We start from the raw sequence: 15,144 nt of genomic DNA, 5'->3' as shown, positions 1-15,144 counted from the left end.
CTACGCTATGTACTGTAACATTATTACTATAGATTCACACACGTGTGTGTGTGTGTGTGTGTGTGTGTGTGTGTGTGTGTGTGTGTGTGTGTGTGTGTGTGTGTGTGTGTGTGTGTGTGTGTGTGTGTGTGTGTGTGTGTGTGTGTGTGTGTGTGTGTGTGTGTGTGTGTGTGTGTGTGTCACATACCTGCCGACACGGTTTCTGCTTGTGTGAGTTGATCCCTCTGGCGTTTTCCTCCCACACGAGTGTACTTTTCCACTTTTTGACAAATTATACAGATGGCTGGCAGGACGGGGCCGGCAGAAGCAACGGGCAAACCTGAACGAGATCGAAGTTTCTTTCGGGGAGTTTCAGACGTGCCTGCTGACTGACCTGCGGCTGCAGATGGTTCTCCCACCGCCCGTGCGGTCCTTTTCTCGGCATAAAACAATGCAGATTTATCTGTAAAACGTCGGTAGCATGTTGCGTGAAACCCAGCGTCGTCAGGAATAGCGTCAAAATCTACATCCGAGCAATGTTTATAGATTTCTGCCAGATGCTTGTTCTGGTCTTGCAGACAAAGCCACTGTTTTAAATAGTTTCTGTATGTGTCCCACCGTGTCCGAGTGAAGTGCTGGACGTCCTCATTGTTCACAGATGAAAGATGCATATAGCATCTTTTATTTTCCTCTTTACGCACTTTTTTTCTAACTTTTGAGGTCTTTCGTTCCTCTTCACTCTCGGATGTTGTCGTCGCCATAGCACAGGGGTCGGCAACCCGCGGCTCCGGAGCCGCATGCGGCTCTTTGACCACTCTGATGCGGCTCAGCTACATACTTGCCGACCCCCCGATTTTCCCAGGAGACTTATGGATCTCAGTGTCTCTCATAAATAACTCCCAGGGAAAAAATAATCCTATTTAGACTATAAATACTAGATAAAGGGCGTGCCCTGATTGCACTGCAGTAATTGTCCTCTATAGCATTTACATACAACGTGCCAGTCCAGCCGCATGTTGCATGTTGTTATTAAGCGCACACACAGGAGACAGCAAAGCATACTTACTCATCAGCCACACAGCTTACACTGACGGTAGCCGTATCAAACAACTTTAACATTGTTACGTTACAAATATGCGCCACACTGTGAACCCACACCAAAAAAGAATGAAAAACACATTTCTGGAGAACATCTGCACTGTAACACAACATAAACACAACACAACCATTACCCAGAATCCCATGCAGTCCTAACTCTTCCGGTCTAGATTATACACGCCGCTACCACAACCCCCCCACACATCAACCCCCCCCCCCTCTCCTTGCGTTGGTTGAGCGGAAGAGTTAGGGCTGCATGGGATTCTGGGTATTGGTACCGTCAGTGTAAGATGTGTATTGGTACCGTCAGTGTCAGATGTGTATTGGTACCGTCAGTGTAAGATGTGTGGTTGCTGAACTAGTACGGAAGAGTTAGTGCTGCATGGGATTCTGGGTATTGGCACCGTCAGTGTAAGATGTGTGGTTGCTGAGGTAGTACGCCTTGCTGTCACTTACGTGTGGTCAAGCAGGTACACTGTTAGGGCAGACTGTAGAGGGCGGTGTCATCACGCTCTGATATTCGGGAGTCTCCCGGGGAAAAATGAGAGGATTGGCAAGTATGACGCTATCAAGCGCCATTCATTCAAAACTCGCGGGCTGCACTAACATCAAATGTCCACATTAAAGTGCGTGCCGGTGCGTGTGTCGGAGACCCCTGGTTAATATAGCACAAAGCATTTAAGCTCTGTATGCAGTGTTTTTCATTTTAAATTGTAAATTTTTTTGTGGCTCCCATCACTTTCTTTAATTTGTGAAACTTGCCAAAATGGCTCTTTGAGTGGTAAAGGTTGCCGACCCCTGCCATAGCAGGTATGTTGTTAGAATAAAGCTGCTACCTGATTGGTCCATGTGACCAAAACCGCGCCACTCCCCACTAGATATCACTGCGCCTCACTGAAAAATAGTACCGGCTTTCAACACCGATTACACAAAATGGGCTAGGTGTCAATTTCCGAACTTTTGGTATCTTACTTACTACCAGTAAATCTATTTTATGAAGTAAAAATGATGTTGTGCCGTTGGTGTGGGAGCGAAACTGAACGATATGAGCCTTGACCACAGGCACTAATAGTAGTATCGACTAGATGCGCTCCTGTACTTGGTATCATTACAGTGGATGTCAGGTGTAGATCCACCCATGGCGTTTGTTTACATTGTGACGCCGGTGAGCTATTGTATCCTCCTACGGTGTGTAGTGAAGCATGTTTAGCTGTTCCTCGTCCTGCATGGATGATACTTGTAAGAAACGTACTTTATTTGTTGCCATGGAGGTGAGGATTAGTGATTTAGAAGTAGCTAAAACACTGCTGATGGACGTTAGCCGCTAGCTTGCGAGCCATGTCTTAAAGCACCTCTTCCTGAGTGTGTTTCAGTGTTATAAGTTCACCTTTATCGTTAGTTTTTAAGCCAAAATGCATCCATTCTCCCTTTTCTGTCCACACACTGTGTGTGCTTGTAAGTACTCAGTGATTGTGCGCTGCCGAACATGCTCCCCTGCTCGTAAAACCATCAATTTCACGACATCATGCCCGTTAAAAAAGGGGGGGCGTTTCTTTTAGAGGCGGTATAGTACCGTATATGATTCATTAGTATCGCGGTACTACACTAGTACCGATATACCGTACAACCCTACCCAGGATGTTCAAACATGGCTGATACACGCCTCAGAAATGCGCACAAACAAAAGTACTTAAGTCCATTGGAAAATGCATGCATTGACAGGGAAAGCCCCACATTTAGGTGTTGCTCCAAGCAGGGCGCATAATGGATGAAGGCAATGACAGACTTGGGTCAAGGAGAAGAATGCTCCCTTTTATCACTTGAAAGCATGGGAAAATGTGGCCCTAAATACATTTCAGAACTTGTCTTTCCATGTACACAGGGTCTGTATTAAAAATGTACATGATTTACTTCCTGGAACTCACAGGCGTCTCCCAGGGTCCAAGTGGATGAGGAGTCAGTAACACGTTTGGGAGAGAAGCTGCAGAAAGACGATCCCACGCCAGAAATATTTGATGACATCCAGAGGAAGGTGCGGAAAGAAGCGCGTTGTTTTATTGAATATGAAGCAAATCCCTCCCATCAAACGCTGCTGTTTTGCCTCAGGTGTACGACATGATGCTGCGCGACGAGCGCTACTACCCGTCCTTCAAGCAGAGCCCGCTCTACGTGCGCATGCTGGCCGAATTGGACATGCTCAAAGAGCCCAGCTACCGCGGCTCGGACGACGGCGATGGAGAATCTTTCAACGGCTCCCCGACAGGAAGCATTAACTTGGTGAGCGCTCACTTCCTGTTACAGGGGAAACATCCAAGTGTTTATGGACTGGTTGTCTTTTCAGTCTTTGGATGACTTGACCAACTCCTGCCATGATGAATTCATGCACCTCCACGCTTTCATCTCAGACACAGGTACACACACACACACACACACTCAGATTACCGTTTTTTTTCGGACCATAGGGCGCACCGCATTAAAAGGCACACTGCCGATGAGCAGGCTTATTTTCATACAAAAGGCGCACCGGATAATAAGCACATAAATAAAGGCTTAGTGGCCACATGCGTGGACAGCACCTTTTAGCTCTTATTTCCAAAATTGTGTACACTACTGAATTGGGGTCTTATGGCCGCTTGTGTGGACACTTATACTGCCATCTGGTGGTGTCAGAAGAGTATAACATACAATGGAATTTGGAAAAAAAAGTATAAAAACAAGAATTAGCATGTCACTAAACATGAAGTACACGTTTGTGTACTTATGGACTAAGTACATCATATCAAAAGATGATTCTTAGTTTTTATTCTAATTAGGGTCCAATAAGCCCAAATAGCAAAGAGAAATAAAAAAAGCATGTAAACAAACAGCTTGGGGCTTAAGAGGTTAATGGGGTCATATTATGATTTTTTTTCTAAATTTAAAATATTATCTTGTGGTCTACATAACATGTAATGGTGGTTCTTAGGTCAAAATGTTGCATAGATGATGTTTTACAGACCATTTTCAAGTCGCTTTCTGAGCATCTCTTCAGGATGCGCCGTTTTGTGGGCAGTCTTATTTACGTGGCTCACCTTCGACCGCGTCTTCTCCCCGTCATCTTTGTTGTAGCGGTGTAGCGTGCAAGGACGGGAGTGGAAGAAGTGCCAAAAGATGGCGCTAACTGTTTTAATGACATTCACACTTCAATCAATAACGTAGCAGCATCTCCTCATCCGTGGCTCACTAGTGCAACAACAACGCCCGAAATGTGTCCCGTGAAAAACCCTCAGACCGCAACTCTCTAATAACTAAAGTTCCTTGGGTGAATAATGTCAACTCACTACACCGGTATGTTTTAGTGCTTTCATGGCGAGTTTACTGACAGATATAAGTAAGAACTTTACACTACTTTATATTAGAAATGGCAACAGCGGAAGATGAATGCCCCATAACAAGAAGATAGAGAAAAAGAAGAAGCTTATGGCGGACTCGTGCACATTTTCAGGACTTATGCAGATCCCAAATATACATCAGCAGGTACCAGTAGGTAAGAAAAGTTGTTTTTTCATAATATTGCGAAAAAACCCGGCAGATATGTCTGCTAATAGGTGCCATTTTGCGGTCCTTATACACACAATAATAATACTTGTATGTTTAATGTGCAGACAATCCATCAAGCGGTGCAGCTTCATAGCTTACCGGAGTCGTACTAAAAACATTTTGACAGATTTTTGAGCGCCGTGTGTAATGTTCTATATTCTCAATGGAACATTTAAAGTTTTGGTGTTTACTGCAGTTTACACGTGTCTCTTATGTATGACTGCCATCTACTGGTCACACTTATCATTACACCGTGTACCAAATAAAATTGCTTTTAGGTCGGTAAGCACAACCAAAATGATGCCATAAATTAGGCCTAGTGTCGATTTTTGAGAAAATGTAAGGATTTTAAGTGCGCCTCATAGTCCGAAAAATACGGTACTCATTGAGTTTATTCTATTCCGTTCCTTTAGCCCCTTTTTGCTCCTCCATATTTTTCACTTCCAAGCTCCATTCTTCTACATGTCTTCTTTTTTGTGTCATTCCATCACCCTTACTTTCCTTTCTTTTTTCCTTTCCCCACGTTGTGAGCTGCTATCTTCACCTCTTTCCTTCCCTCAAACCTCCCACCCGCACACTCCTTTTCTGTCTTACCGCGTCCCCCTTTTGTTGCCCGCCCCTGCCCCTCTCGGATGTATCGGGGTAGTTGATGCTTGTATTCCCGGCTCCGGGGCTGCTGCAGGCGTCTGCAACGAGCACGGGAAGACGTACGCCCTGTACGCCATCACTGTATTCAGACGCAACCCGGACGGCAGTGAGGATTGCTGGAAGACGTACAGACGCTACTCTGACTTCCACGACTTCCACATGAGGATCACAGAGCAGGTTTGATTGTTTGCCGCGTTGTGTGCACGTGTCTCACGAGCGCCGTCTTATTTTGTTCTGCTTTCAGTTTGAGAACTTGACGTCCATTCTTAAGCTCCCGGGTAAAAAAACGTTCAACAACATGGACAGAGACTTCCTGGAGAAGAGGACCAAAGACCTCAATGCTTACCTACAAGTAATTAGTGACAATATGTTATATCGAAATGGGTTGTTTTTTTAAAGGGTAACAATGTGTTTGTTCTCTGTAGTGGCTGCTGGACCCAGACATCATTAAGGCTTGCCCAACCCTTATTCCCTACGTCTATGACTTCCTCGAGAACAAAGCCTACAGCAAAGGCAAAGGAGACTTTGCACGCAAGGTAAATTAAAAATGAATGAATGAATGATCTTTATTGTCATTGTGCATGTACAGGTACAGGTCCAGCGAAATTTAGGTTGCTTCCCTAAGGTGCTTTGCATTTTTTTAAGAAAGAAGAAACCACACAATATACAAAAACAACACAATATACACAATATGCAATATGGCCTAAGACCACTCTAAGAGGCAATGTAAAAAATAAAAACATTAAGGACCAACATTTTACAACTTATCACAACAACTATTTTGACTTCAATTTAATTGGCAAGCGTATATTTTTTTAGCTGGAAATTGCACAAAAAAGTCTCCAAAGAAAAACAAATTAGATTTTTTCTCAAGGGGACTTATGATAGTATTCCTTTTTTTCCAACAAATAATTGTTGTTGCAATGTTGGATACTCGTGTTAAGATTATGCCAAAGTGTCAAATCAGAAGGTTCATGCAATTTGGCGTGAGCTTGCATGCACTTTTGGATGAGATTGTGTGAATGCTATAAAATGTTTTACTGATCTTCAACGATATGGTCACACGTTTTAACAAATGCTACAGAAGATTGTATTTCTGTTTTCAATTTTTTTTTACTTGCACAAATATTTTTTCTACTTGCAGAAAATAATTTTTATACTTGCAGAAAATAATTTTTTTACTTGCAGAAAATACTTTTTCTGTTTTAAATTTTTTTTTACTTGCAGAAATGTTTTTTCTACTTGCAGAAAATTGTTTTTATACTTGCAAATCTTTTTTTTACGTACAGAAAACGTTTATATTATACTTGAAGATATTTTTTCTACTTGCAGAATAATTTTCTTGTTTTTATATTTGCAATTTTCTTTTTTACTTACAGAAAATGTTTATAATTGCAATTTTTTTTTTACTTGCAGAATTTTTTTTCTATTTGCAGAAAATAGTTTTTATACCTGCAATCTTTTTTTCTACTTACAAAAAATGTTTTATATTTGCAATTGTTTTCTGCTTAGAGAAAATGTGTTATGGTTGCAAAAAAATTGTTTACTTGCAGAAAATTGTTTTTATATTTGTGGATCTCTTTTTTTTTTTACTTGCAGAAAAATATTTTTATATTTGCAAATCTTGTTTTTACACTCTCCCGGTTGGGAGAGTGGCCGTGCCAGCAACCTGAGGGTTCCTGGTTCGATCCCCAGCTTCTACCAACCTAGTCACGTCCGTTGTGTCCTCGAGCAAGACACTTCACCCTTGCTCCTGATGGGTCGTGGATAGCGCCTTGCATGGCAGCTCCTGCCATCAGTGTGTGAATGTGGAAATAGTGTCAAAGCGCTTTTAAGTACTCATGGGGGTGGTGGGGGCGAGGGTATATATTTTCAAGTATTTCTTATATATATATATATATATATATATATATATATATATATAATCCGTTCATGAATGAGTATATCCGTTCGTCCACCGTGTTCAATGGAGAAGTCTGATCTACAAAAAATGTGCAGGCAGCATACCCCTTCCCCTTCCAGCTGTCCTGGATGAACTGGAATTCTTTGTTTCCAATCATTTTGGAACTTGCAAGCGTACTTCTTCTTCTTACTCGTCGTCGCCATGTGTCTTCTTCGTTCTTCTGCTTTGTCTCCGTTATGATTTTAGACATTACTACTTGCTGTAGTTTTGAAGCAATGCATGATGGGAATCCGGATGTTGTGTGTCAGTGTATTAACGTGCCGGCTGGAATAAACACACGCTGAGAAATAGCTCCGTGCCTGCCTACTTTATGGGTTATAGATAAACCTATGGATAACGGAGACATACAGTATATAATAGTCTCCTTTTCAGGTGAGAGAGGACGCTAAAGGCAGTGATTTTAAGGCACGCCTCCAATATTGTTGTCCGGGTGGAAATCGGGATAAATTCGGGAGAATGGTTGCCCCGGGAGATTTTCGGGAGAGGCACTGAAATTCGGGAGTCTCCCGGGAAAATCGGGAGGGTTGGCAAGTATGACAGTAAGACACTAAAATATTCAAAAACTAACAAAAAAAAAACCCATTAAAACAAGATTTTACGGTAAAAAAAAAAAAAACCTGACAGCTCTGTTGCTTGAATTTTACCACTAAAAACAGTGGTATTGTTTTTCCATTAATTCAATTTTTTTATATGCTGTAAAAAAAAACCCACTGCTTTTACTGTAAAATTCTGGTGACTGAGCTGCCAGTTTTTAGAGTAAAATGTAGGGATGTCCGATAATGGCTTTTTGCCGATATCCGATATTCCGATATTGTCCAACTCTTTAATTACCGATACCGATATCAACCGATACCGATATCAACCGATACCGATATCAACCGATATATACAGTTGTGGAATTAACACATTATTATGCCTAATTTGGACAACCAGGTATGGTGAAGATAAGGTACTTTTTAAAAAAATGAATCAAATCAAATAAGATAAATAAATTAAAAACATTTTCTTGAATAAAAAAGAAAGTAAAACAATATAAAAACAGTTACATAGAAACTAGTAATTAATGAAAATTTGTCAAATTAACTGTTAAAGGTTCGTTTTATTAGTGGACCAGCAGCACGCACAATCATGTGTGCTTACGGACTGTATCCCTTGCAGACTGTATTGATATATATTGATATATAATGTAGGAACCAGAATATTAATAACAGAAAGAAACAACCCTTTTGTGTGAATGAGGAGGGAGGTTTTTTGGGTTGGTGCACTAATTGTAAGTGTATCTTGTGTTTTTTATGTGGATTTAATAAAAAAAAATTTAAAAAAACAATTAAAATTTTTTTTTTAAAAACGATACTGATAATAAAAAAACAGATACCGATAATATCCGATATTACATTTTAACGCATTTATCGGCCGATAATATTGGCAGACCGATATTATCGGACATCTCTAGTAAAATGTAAATATTTGTTTGCAGCTTATGTAAAAAAATATATTGTTAATGTATTATATATATATATATACATGTATATTCATATATTACACATTGTTGAAAGCGGCCCTCTGAGGGCAACCATGACTGCGATGTGGCCCTCAATGAAAACGCATTAGTGCACATGCAGTAATAAACAGAAGTGCACATAATGAGATTGTGTAAGTGCTCATCATGTTGCTGTTCATCACATCATGTTGTCTTGGATTAATGAGCAGGTTTAGTTTGACATTTGCTGTCATTTCCACAAACCAGATCGACACGTTTGTGAACCCTCTGAGGAGCTCCATGAGGAACGTGTCCAACGCGGTCAAGTCCCTCCCAGACAGTCTGGCTGAGGGCATGAACAAAGTGTCCGACAACATGGGCCGCATGTCGGAAAGACTCGGACAGGACATCAAACAGTCCATACTGAAGGTGCCAGGGCTGGAATCATCTTCTGATTGGCTTTTAGACATTTTTCTAGAATCGTGTTGAACTTGTCTCTGCTTCCAGGTGCCTCCGCTCCTCCCCAAGTCCGACATCGACCCGGAACACTGTCGAGTCTCCGCCCAGCTGGACGACAACGTGAGCATCACTTGCGGTCACCCGCGAAAGGTTTTGGCTGGAACGAGTGTCAGTGGATTGTGTTTGTGCGAGCAGGTGGACGACAACATCCCGCTGCGTGTCATGTTGCTGCTGATGGACGAGGTGTTTGACCTGAAGGAGAAGAACCAATGGCTGCGCAGGAACATCAAGAACCTGCTGCAGCAGCTGATCCGCGCCACTTATGGCGACACCATCAATCGGTGTGTTTCACGCCAAAGCCCCGGGTCATGGAAGATATCAAAGAATATACAAATGATCCTTTTGTCTGCAGGAAAATTGTGGACCATGTGGACTACTTGACCTCACCAGAGCAAGTGGCAGAATACGTCAAAAAGTTCAGGTGACAGTTTTCATTTTTAAACACTTGTGTACCCCTAAGGGCCAAAGCGGGCATTACATGTGTTCCTTATGTGGTATGACATACTTGCCAACTAGGGATGTCCGATAATGGCTTTTTGCCGATATGCCGATATTGTCCAACTCTTTACTTACCGATATCGATATCAACCGATACTGATATCAACCGATATATACAGTCGTGGAATTAACACATTATTATGCCTAATTTGGACAACCAGGTATGGTGAAGATAAGGTACTTTTTTAAAAAATGAATCAAATAAAATAAGATAAATAAATTAAAAACATTTTCTTGAATAAAAAAGAAAGTAAAACAATATAAAAACAGTTACATAGAAACTAGTAATGAATGAAAATGAGTAAAATTAACTGTTAAAGGTTAGTACTATTAGTGGAGCAGCAGCACGCACAATCATGTGTGCTTACGGACTGTATCCCTTGCAGACTGTATTGATATATATTGATATATAATGTAGGAACCAGAATATTGATAACAGAAAGAAACAACCCTTTTGTGTGAATGAGTGTAAATGGGGGAGGGAGGTTTTTTGGGTTGGTGCACTAATTGTAAGTGTATTTTGTGTTTTTTATGTGGATATAACTAAAAAAAAACAAAAAACGATACTGATAATAAAAAAAACGATACCGATCATTTCCGATATTACATTTTAACGCATTTATCGGCCGATAATATCGGCAGACCGATATTATCGGACATCTCTATTGCCAACCCTCCCGATTTCCACCCGGACAACAATATTGGGGGCGTGCCTTAAAGGCACTGCCTTTAGCGTCCTCTACAACCTGTCGTCACGTCCGCTTTTCCTCCATACAAACAGCATGCCCCCAGTCACATAATATATGCGACTTTTACACACACATAAGTGAATGCTTTGCATACTTGGTCAACAGCCATACAGGTCACACTGAGGGCGGCCGTATAAACAACTTTAACACTGTTACAAATATGCGCCACACTGTGAACCCACACCAAACAAGAATGACAAACACATTTCGGGAGAACATCCGCACCGTAACACAACATAAACACAACCGAACAAATACCCAGAATCCCTTGCAGCACTAACTCTTCCGGGACGCTACAATATACACCCCCCGCTACCACCAAACCCCACCCTCCCCCCATCTGCCGAATTCGGAGGTCTCAAGGTTGGCAAGTATGTGGTATGATTGTTCAGTTTGAAGGTTCGTGGTCTGACATTTTGCAAGTTTTGTTCCTTTAAAAATTGCATTGTGTTATAGATTGCAACATTGTTGGAATAAGACAGGATTTCTTAACCTTTTTGACCTTGGGGCCCAACTTTTCTACTACAGAGAGGCCAAGGTCCACTCAAATATTGATACTGAATTAGTGATAGAACTCTGGTTTTTAATCATATTAAATCATATTCAATAATTACACCTCATTTTAATGCATTTTCTTTATTTTTATGACTATTTACATTGTAGATTGTCACTGAAGGCATCAAAACTATGACACATGTGAAGTGAAAACCCTTTAAGGTGACTACCTCTTGAAGCTCATGGAGAGAATGCCAAGAGTGTGCAAAGCAGTAATCAGAGCAAAGGGTGGCTATTTTGAAGAAACTAGAATATAAAACATGTTTTCAATTATTTCACCTTTTTTTTGTTAAGTACATAACTCCACATGTGTTCAGTCATAGTTTTGATGTGACAATCTACAACAGGGGTCCCCAAACTTTTTGACTCGGGGACCGCATTGGGCTATATATATATATATATATATATATATATATATATATATATATATATATATACAGTATATATATATATATATATATATATATATATATATATATATATATATATATATATATATATATACACATGTGGAGTTATGTACTTAAAAAAAAGGTGAAATAATTGAAAACATGTTTTATATTCTAGTTTCTTCAAAATAGCTACCCTTTGCTCTGATTACTGCTCTATATATATATATATATGATAAATGATAAATGGGTTATACTTGTATAGCGCTTTTCTACCTTCAAGGTACTCAAAGCGCTTTGACAGTATTTCCACATTTACCCATTCACACACACATTCACACACTGATGGCGGGAGCTGCCATGCAAGGCGCTAACCAGCAGCCATCAGAGGCAAAGGGTGAAGTGTCTTGCCCAAGGACACAACGGACGTGACTATATATATATATATGGTAGTGTTTTTTCCATATACAGTAAGAGACTAAAACATTAAACAAACAAAAAAAATTAAAACAACAAGATTTTACCGTAAAAAACAAACAAACTGACAGCTCTGTTGCTTGAATTTTACCACTAAAAACAGTGGTATTGTTTTTCCATTTATTCAATTTTTTGCAGCTTATGTAAAAAATTTAAAAAAAAAATGTATATATATATATATTTATATATATATATATATATATATATATATATATATATATATATATATATATATATATATATATATATATATATATATATATATATATATATATATATATATATATATATTCATTCCGAGCGTTATCGATGGGAAAATGCATTTTTAGACAATATGATTTGCCTGAGCGGCTAGGAGACACAGAGAGAAACAAGTGGTAGAAAATGCATTAGAAAGGACAGATTAAAAAAATTACAAATAAATAAAATAATAATAATAATACAAAAAAAATAATTTTTACTTGGGACTTCCCACAGGACGGATTTTGGACGCTGGCGGGTTAGAACCGGTAGTTTGGGGACCCCTGATCTACAATAGTCATGAAAATAAAGAAAACGCATTGAATGAGAAGGTGTGTCCAAACTTTTGGCCTGTACTGTATATCCAACCGACTTGCAGTTTACAACCTTGTGTTAATTACAATCATTATTATTTATTTAACATATAAATCTTAGGCTTTGGTCAGGCTAATTAGAAAAATAATTACGAACCAAATATACTGCATACAGTAGGAATGCACTCCTAAATAACTCAAAAATAAATGTACATACAATTATGTTGCTAAAATAAACTACATTAGTAATCAATATTTCTTAACTAAACTGTCAATAAAATTAAAGTGCAAATGAAGATACATACAGCTTCAACACAAAATGTTTTTGCTTAAGAAACTTCAGATTTATTCAGTTTGTTTGAGATTACCAATACTGTCACATGTAATGATAATCTCTTGTGGTAGCTGAGGAACAGATATTTTGGTGGCCCTCCTGGGGGCCCTATGGTTAAGAAACACTTTAATAGGTTATAAAGAAAGTATACACACTTTCACATCGCTTTCAGCCCCATCGACTCGCATTATAACTGCTATTTTTAACAGACTCTAATCCTGGTATATTACTATGCTTTTTCCATGAAAAACGAATGAATCCCATTCTTTCCAATTGAAAAACAGGAAAATGTTTTTCTGTAAGTGCGCCACTTAACCACTAGTTGGCGCCAAAAATCCAAGAGCATAGCTCTCAGAGCTTTGATGAGCGTGAAGGAGTTTGAACTGCCATTAAACTGCAAAAATGCAGTGACAGATACAGTACAGGCCAAATGTTTGGACACACCTTCTCCTCATTCAATGTGTTTTCTTTACTCTCATGACTATTTACATTGTAGATTGTCACATCAAAACTATGAATGAACACATGTGGAGTGATGTACTTAACAAAAAAAGGTGAAATAACTGAAAACATGTTTTATATTCTAGTTTCTTCAAAATAGCCACCCTTTGCTCTGGTTACTGCTTTGCACACTCTTGCCATTCTTTCGATTAGCTTCAAGCGCACACCTGTGAAGTGAAAACCATTTCAGGTGACTACCTCTTGAACCTCACTGAGAGAATGCCAAGAGTGTGCGAAAAAGTAATCAGAGAAAAGGGCGGCTATTTTGAAGAAACTAGAATATAAAACATGTTTTCAGTTATTTCACCTTTTTTTCTTAAGTACATAACTCCACATGTGTTCATTCATAGTTTTGATGTGACAATCTACAATGTAAATAGTCATGAAAATAGAAGGTGTGTCCAAACTTTTGGCCTGTACTGTATATACCGTATTTCCTTGAATTGGCGCAGGGAATATAGTATTCGCACGTCTAGAATTACTGCCGGGTCAAACTCGTTTCTCAAAATAATTAACGCATGCTTGGCCTTATCGCCGGTTCATTATTAACGCCGGATCAAATTCGTTTCGCAAAATATTAATTTTATTATCGCATGTCTATCATTTTCGCCGGGTCAAACTCGTTTCGCAAAATATTTAGCATATGGCTAGAACTTCCACCGGGTCAAATTTGTTACGTCACGAGTGACGCTTTACCTGTCCTCATTTTCAAAATGGAGGAAGCTGCTTTCAGTAGTTTGCAATCGCACAAAGGAAAAAAGATAAAGAGCTATTCAGTAGGATTTAAGGTCCAAGCTATTGAATACCGGTACAGTATGCTAAAGAGAACAGTAAGCAGCTATGTTTTATTAATATACCGTAGCTGCGTGTGTCAAATACTGTATAAGTCATTAAATGACTCCCGCCTCCTGGTGGTGGAGGGCGCTGCCGCGCTAGTGATCCTTCTTGCGACTTCCGGTACTGCAGAAGAAGTGACTACACGCAGCAAGAGATTTTTTTTTTTTAACATGGAGGATTACATACCGGTATCTAAAATAAAACCGTTTTCTAAACTGGACTTTCAATGGAAGCAGGAGGTAATAATTAAAGGAATATCTCCATCGAGACAGAGAGACTTTTAAAACTGAAGAAAGAAAATAAGGAAGACTTCTATAAACAAGTTATCGATGCTTTTGGTCAGAAGGAGCTGCAAATGGACTCCATTTATAAGTACAGGTAAGACCATAATAACGTTTTTTTTATTAAATGTGCTTTTCATGACGGTATGCTTACATCACACTCAAAGCGCACGCCTAAATTTACCGCATTCCTTTTGGTAAACGCCGTAGTGAGAAGAGGGGTTTAAAATAATTACCGCATGCACGGCCATCCCGCCGGCTTCCGGTAAACGCCGGAGTGACAGGAGGTTTTAAATTAATTAGCGCCCCTGCGGCTATTCAAGGAAATACGGTAATTAATATTTATATATAAAAGACATGTGTGAACTTGATAAACTCAACCAAGTCTTGCCTGCTTTTGCTCTCATTCTCGCTCAGTAGGGACTGTACAAATAATTATATTTTGCTCTACTGTATTAGTATCAATGTTGTCATGAACCATTGACTGAGTCAAGGCTGTAATTATGCAACCTCAATTATTCCATTCTGGAACTTGTTTTTACAACCATTGCACATTTTGCAAAAAAGCTGTAACATATACACTACCGTTCAAAAACTTGGGGTCACATTGAAATGTCCTTATTTTTGAAGGAAAAGCACTGTACTTTTCAACGAAGATAACTTTAAACTAGTCTTAACTTTAAAGAAATACACTCTATACATT

At 39.4% G+C, this 15,144-nt stretch overlaps 1 protein-coding gene across 3 annotated transcripts in view; it reads left to right on the top strand.

Moving 5' to 3' along the window:
• Window positions 1-15,144, top strand: part of LOC133635942 (sorting nexin-13-like) — a 97,539-nt gene that overhangs the window by 76,004 nt on the left and 6,391 nt on the right. For all 3 annotated transcript variants that reach the window (XM_062029421.1, XM_062029422.1, XM_062029420.1), the window contains exons 14-23: window positions 3,005-3,109; window positions 3,184-3,354; window positions 3,419-3,488; window positions 5,339-5,481; window positions 5,549-5,656; window positions 5,730-5,840; window positions 9,015-9,176; window positions 9,255-9,326; window positions 9,402-9,547; window positions 9,619-9,687. In XM_062029421.1, coding sequence (XP_061885405.1) covers window positions 3,005-3,109; window positions 3,184-3,354; window positions 3,419-3,488; window positions 5,339-5,481; window positions 5,549-5,656; window positions 5,730-5,840; window positions 9,015-9,176; window positions 9,255-9,326; window positions 9,402-9,547; window positions 9,619-9,687 — 1,157 coding nt within the window. The remainder of the gene's footprint in view (window positions 1-3,004; window positions 3,110-3,183; window positions 3,355-3,418; window positions 3,489-5,338; window positions 5,482-5,548; window positions 5,657-5,729; window positions 5,841-9,014; window positions 9,177-9,254; window positions 9,327-9,401; window positions 9,548-9,618; window positions 9,688-15,144) is intronic.

This window comes from Entelurus aequoreus, linkage group LG20 (assembly GCF_033978785.1).
Source record: "Entelurus aequoreus isolate RoL-2023_Sb linkage group LG20, RoL_Eaeq_v1.1, whole genome shotgun sequence".
Lineage (NCBI taxonomy): Eukaryota > Metazoa > Chordata > Actinopteri > Syngnathiformes > Syngnathidae > Entelurus > Entelurus aequoreus.
This window is presented reverse-complemented; position numbering and strand designations above follow the sequence as displayed.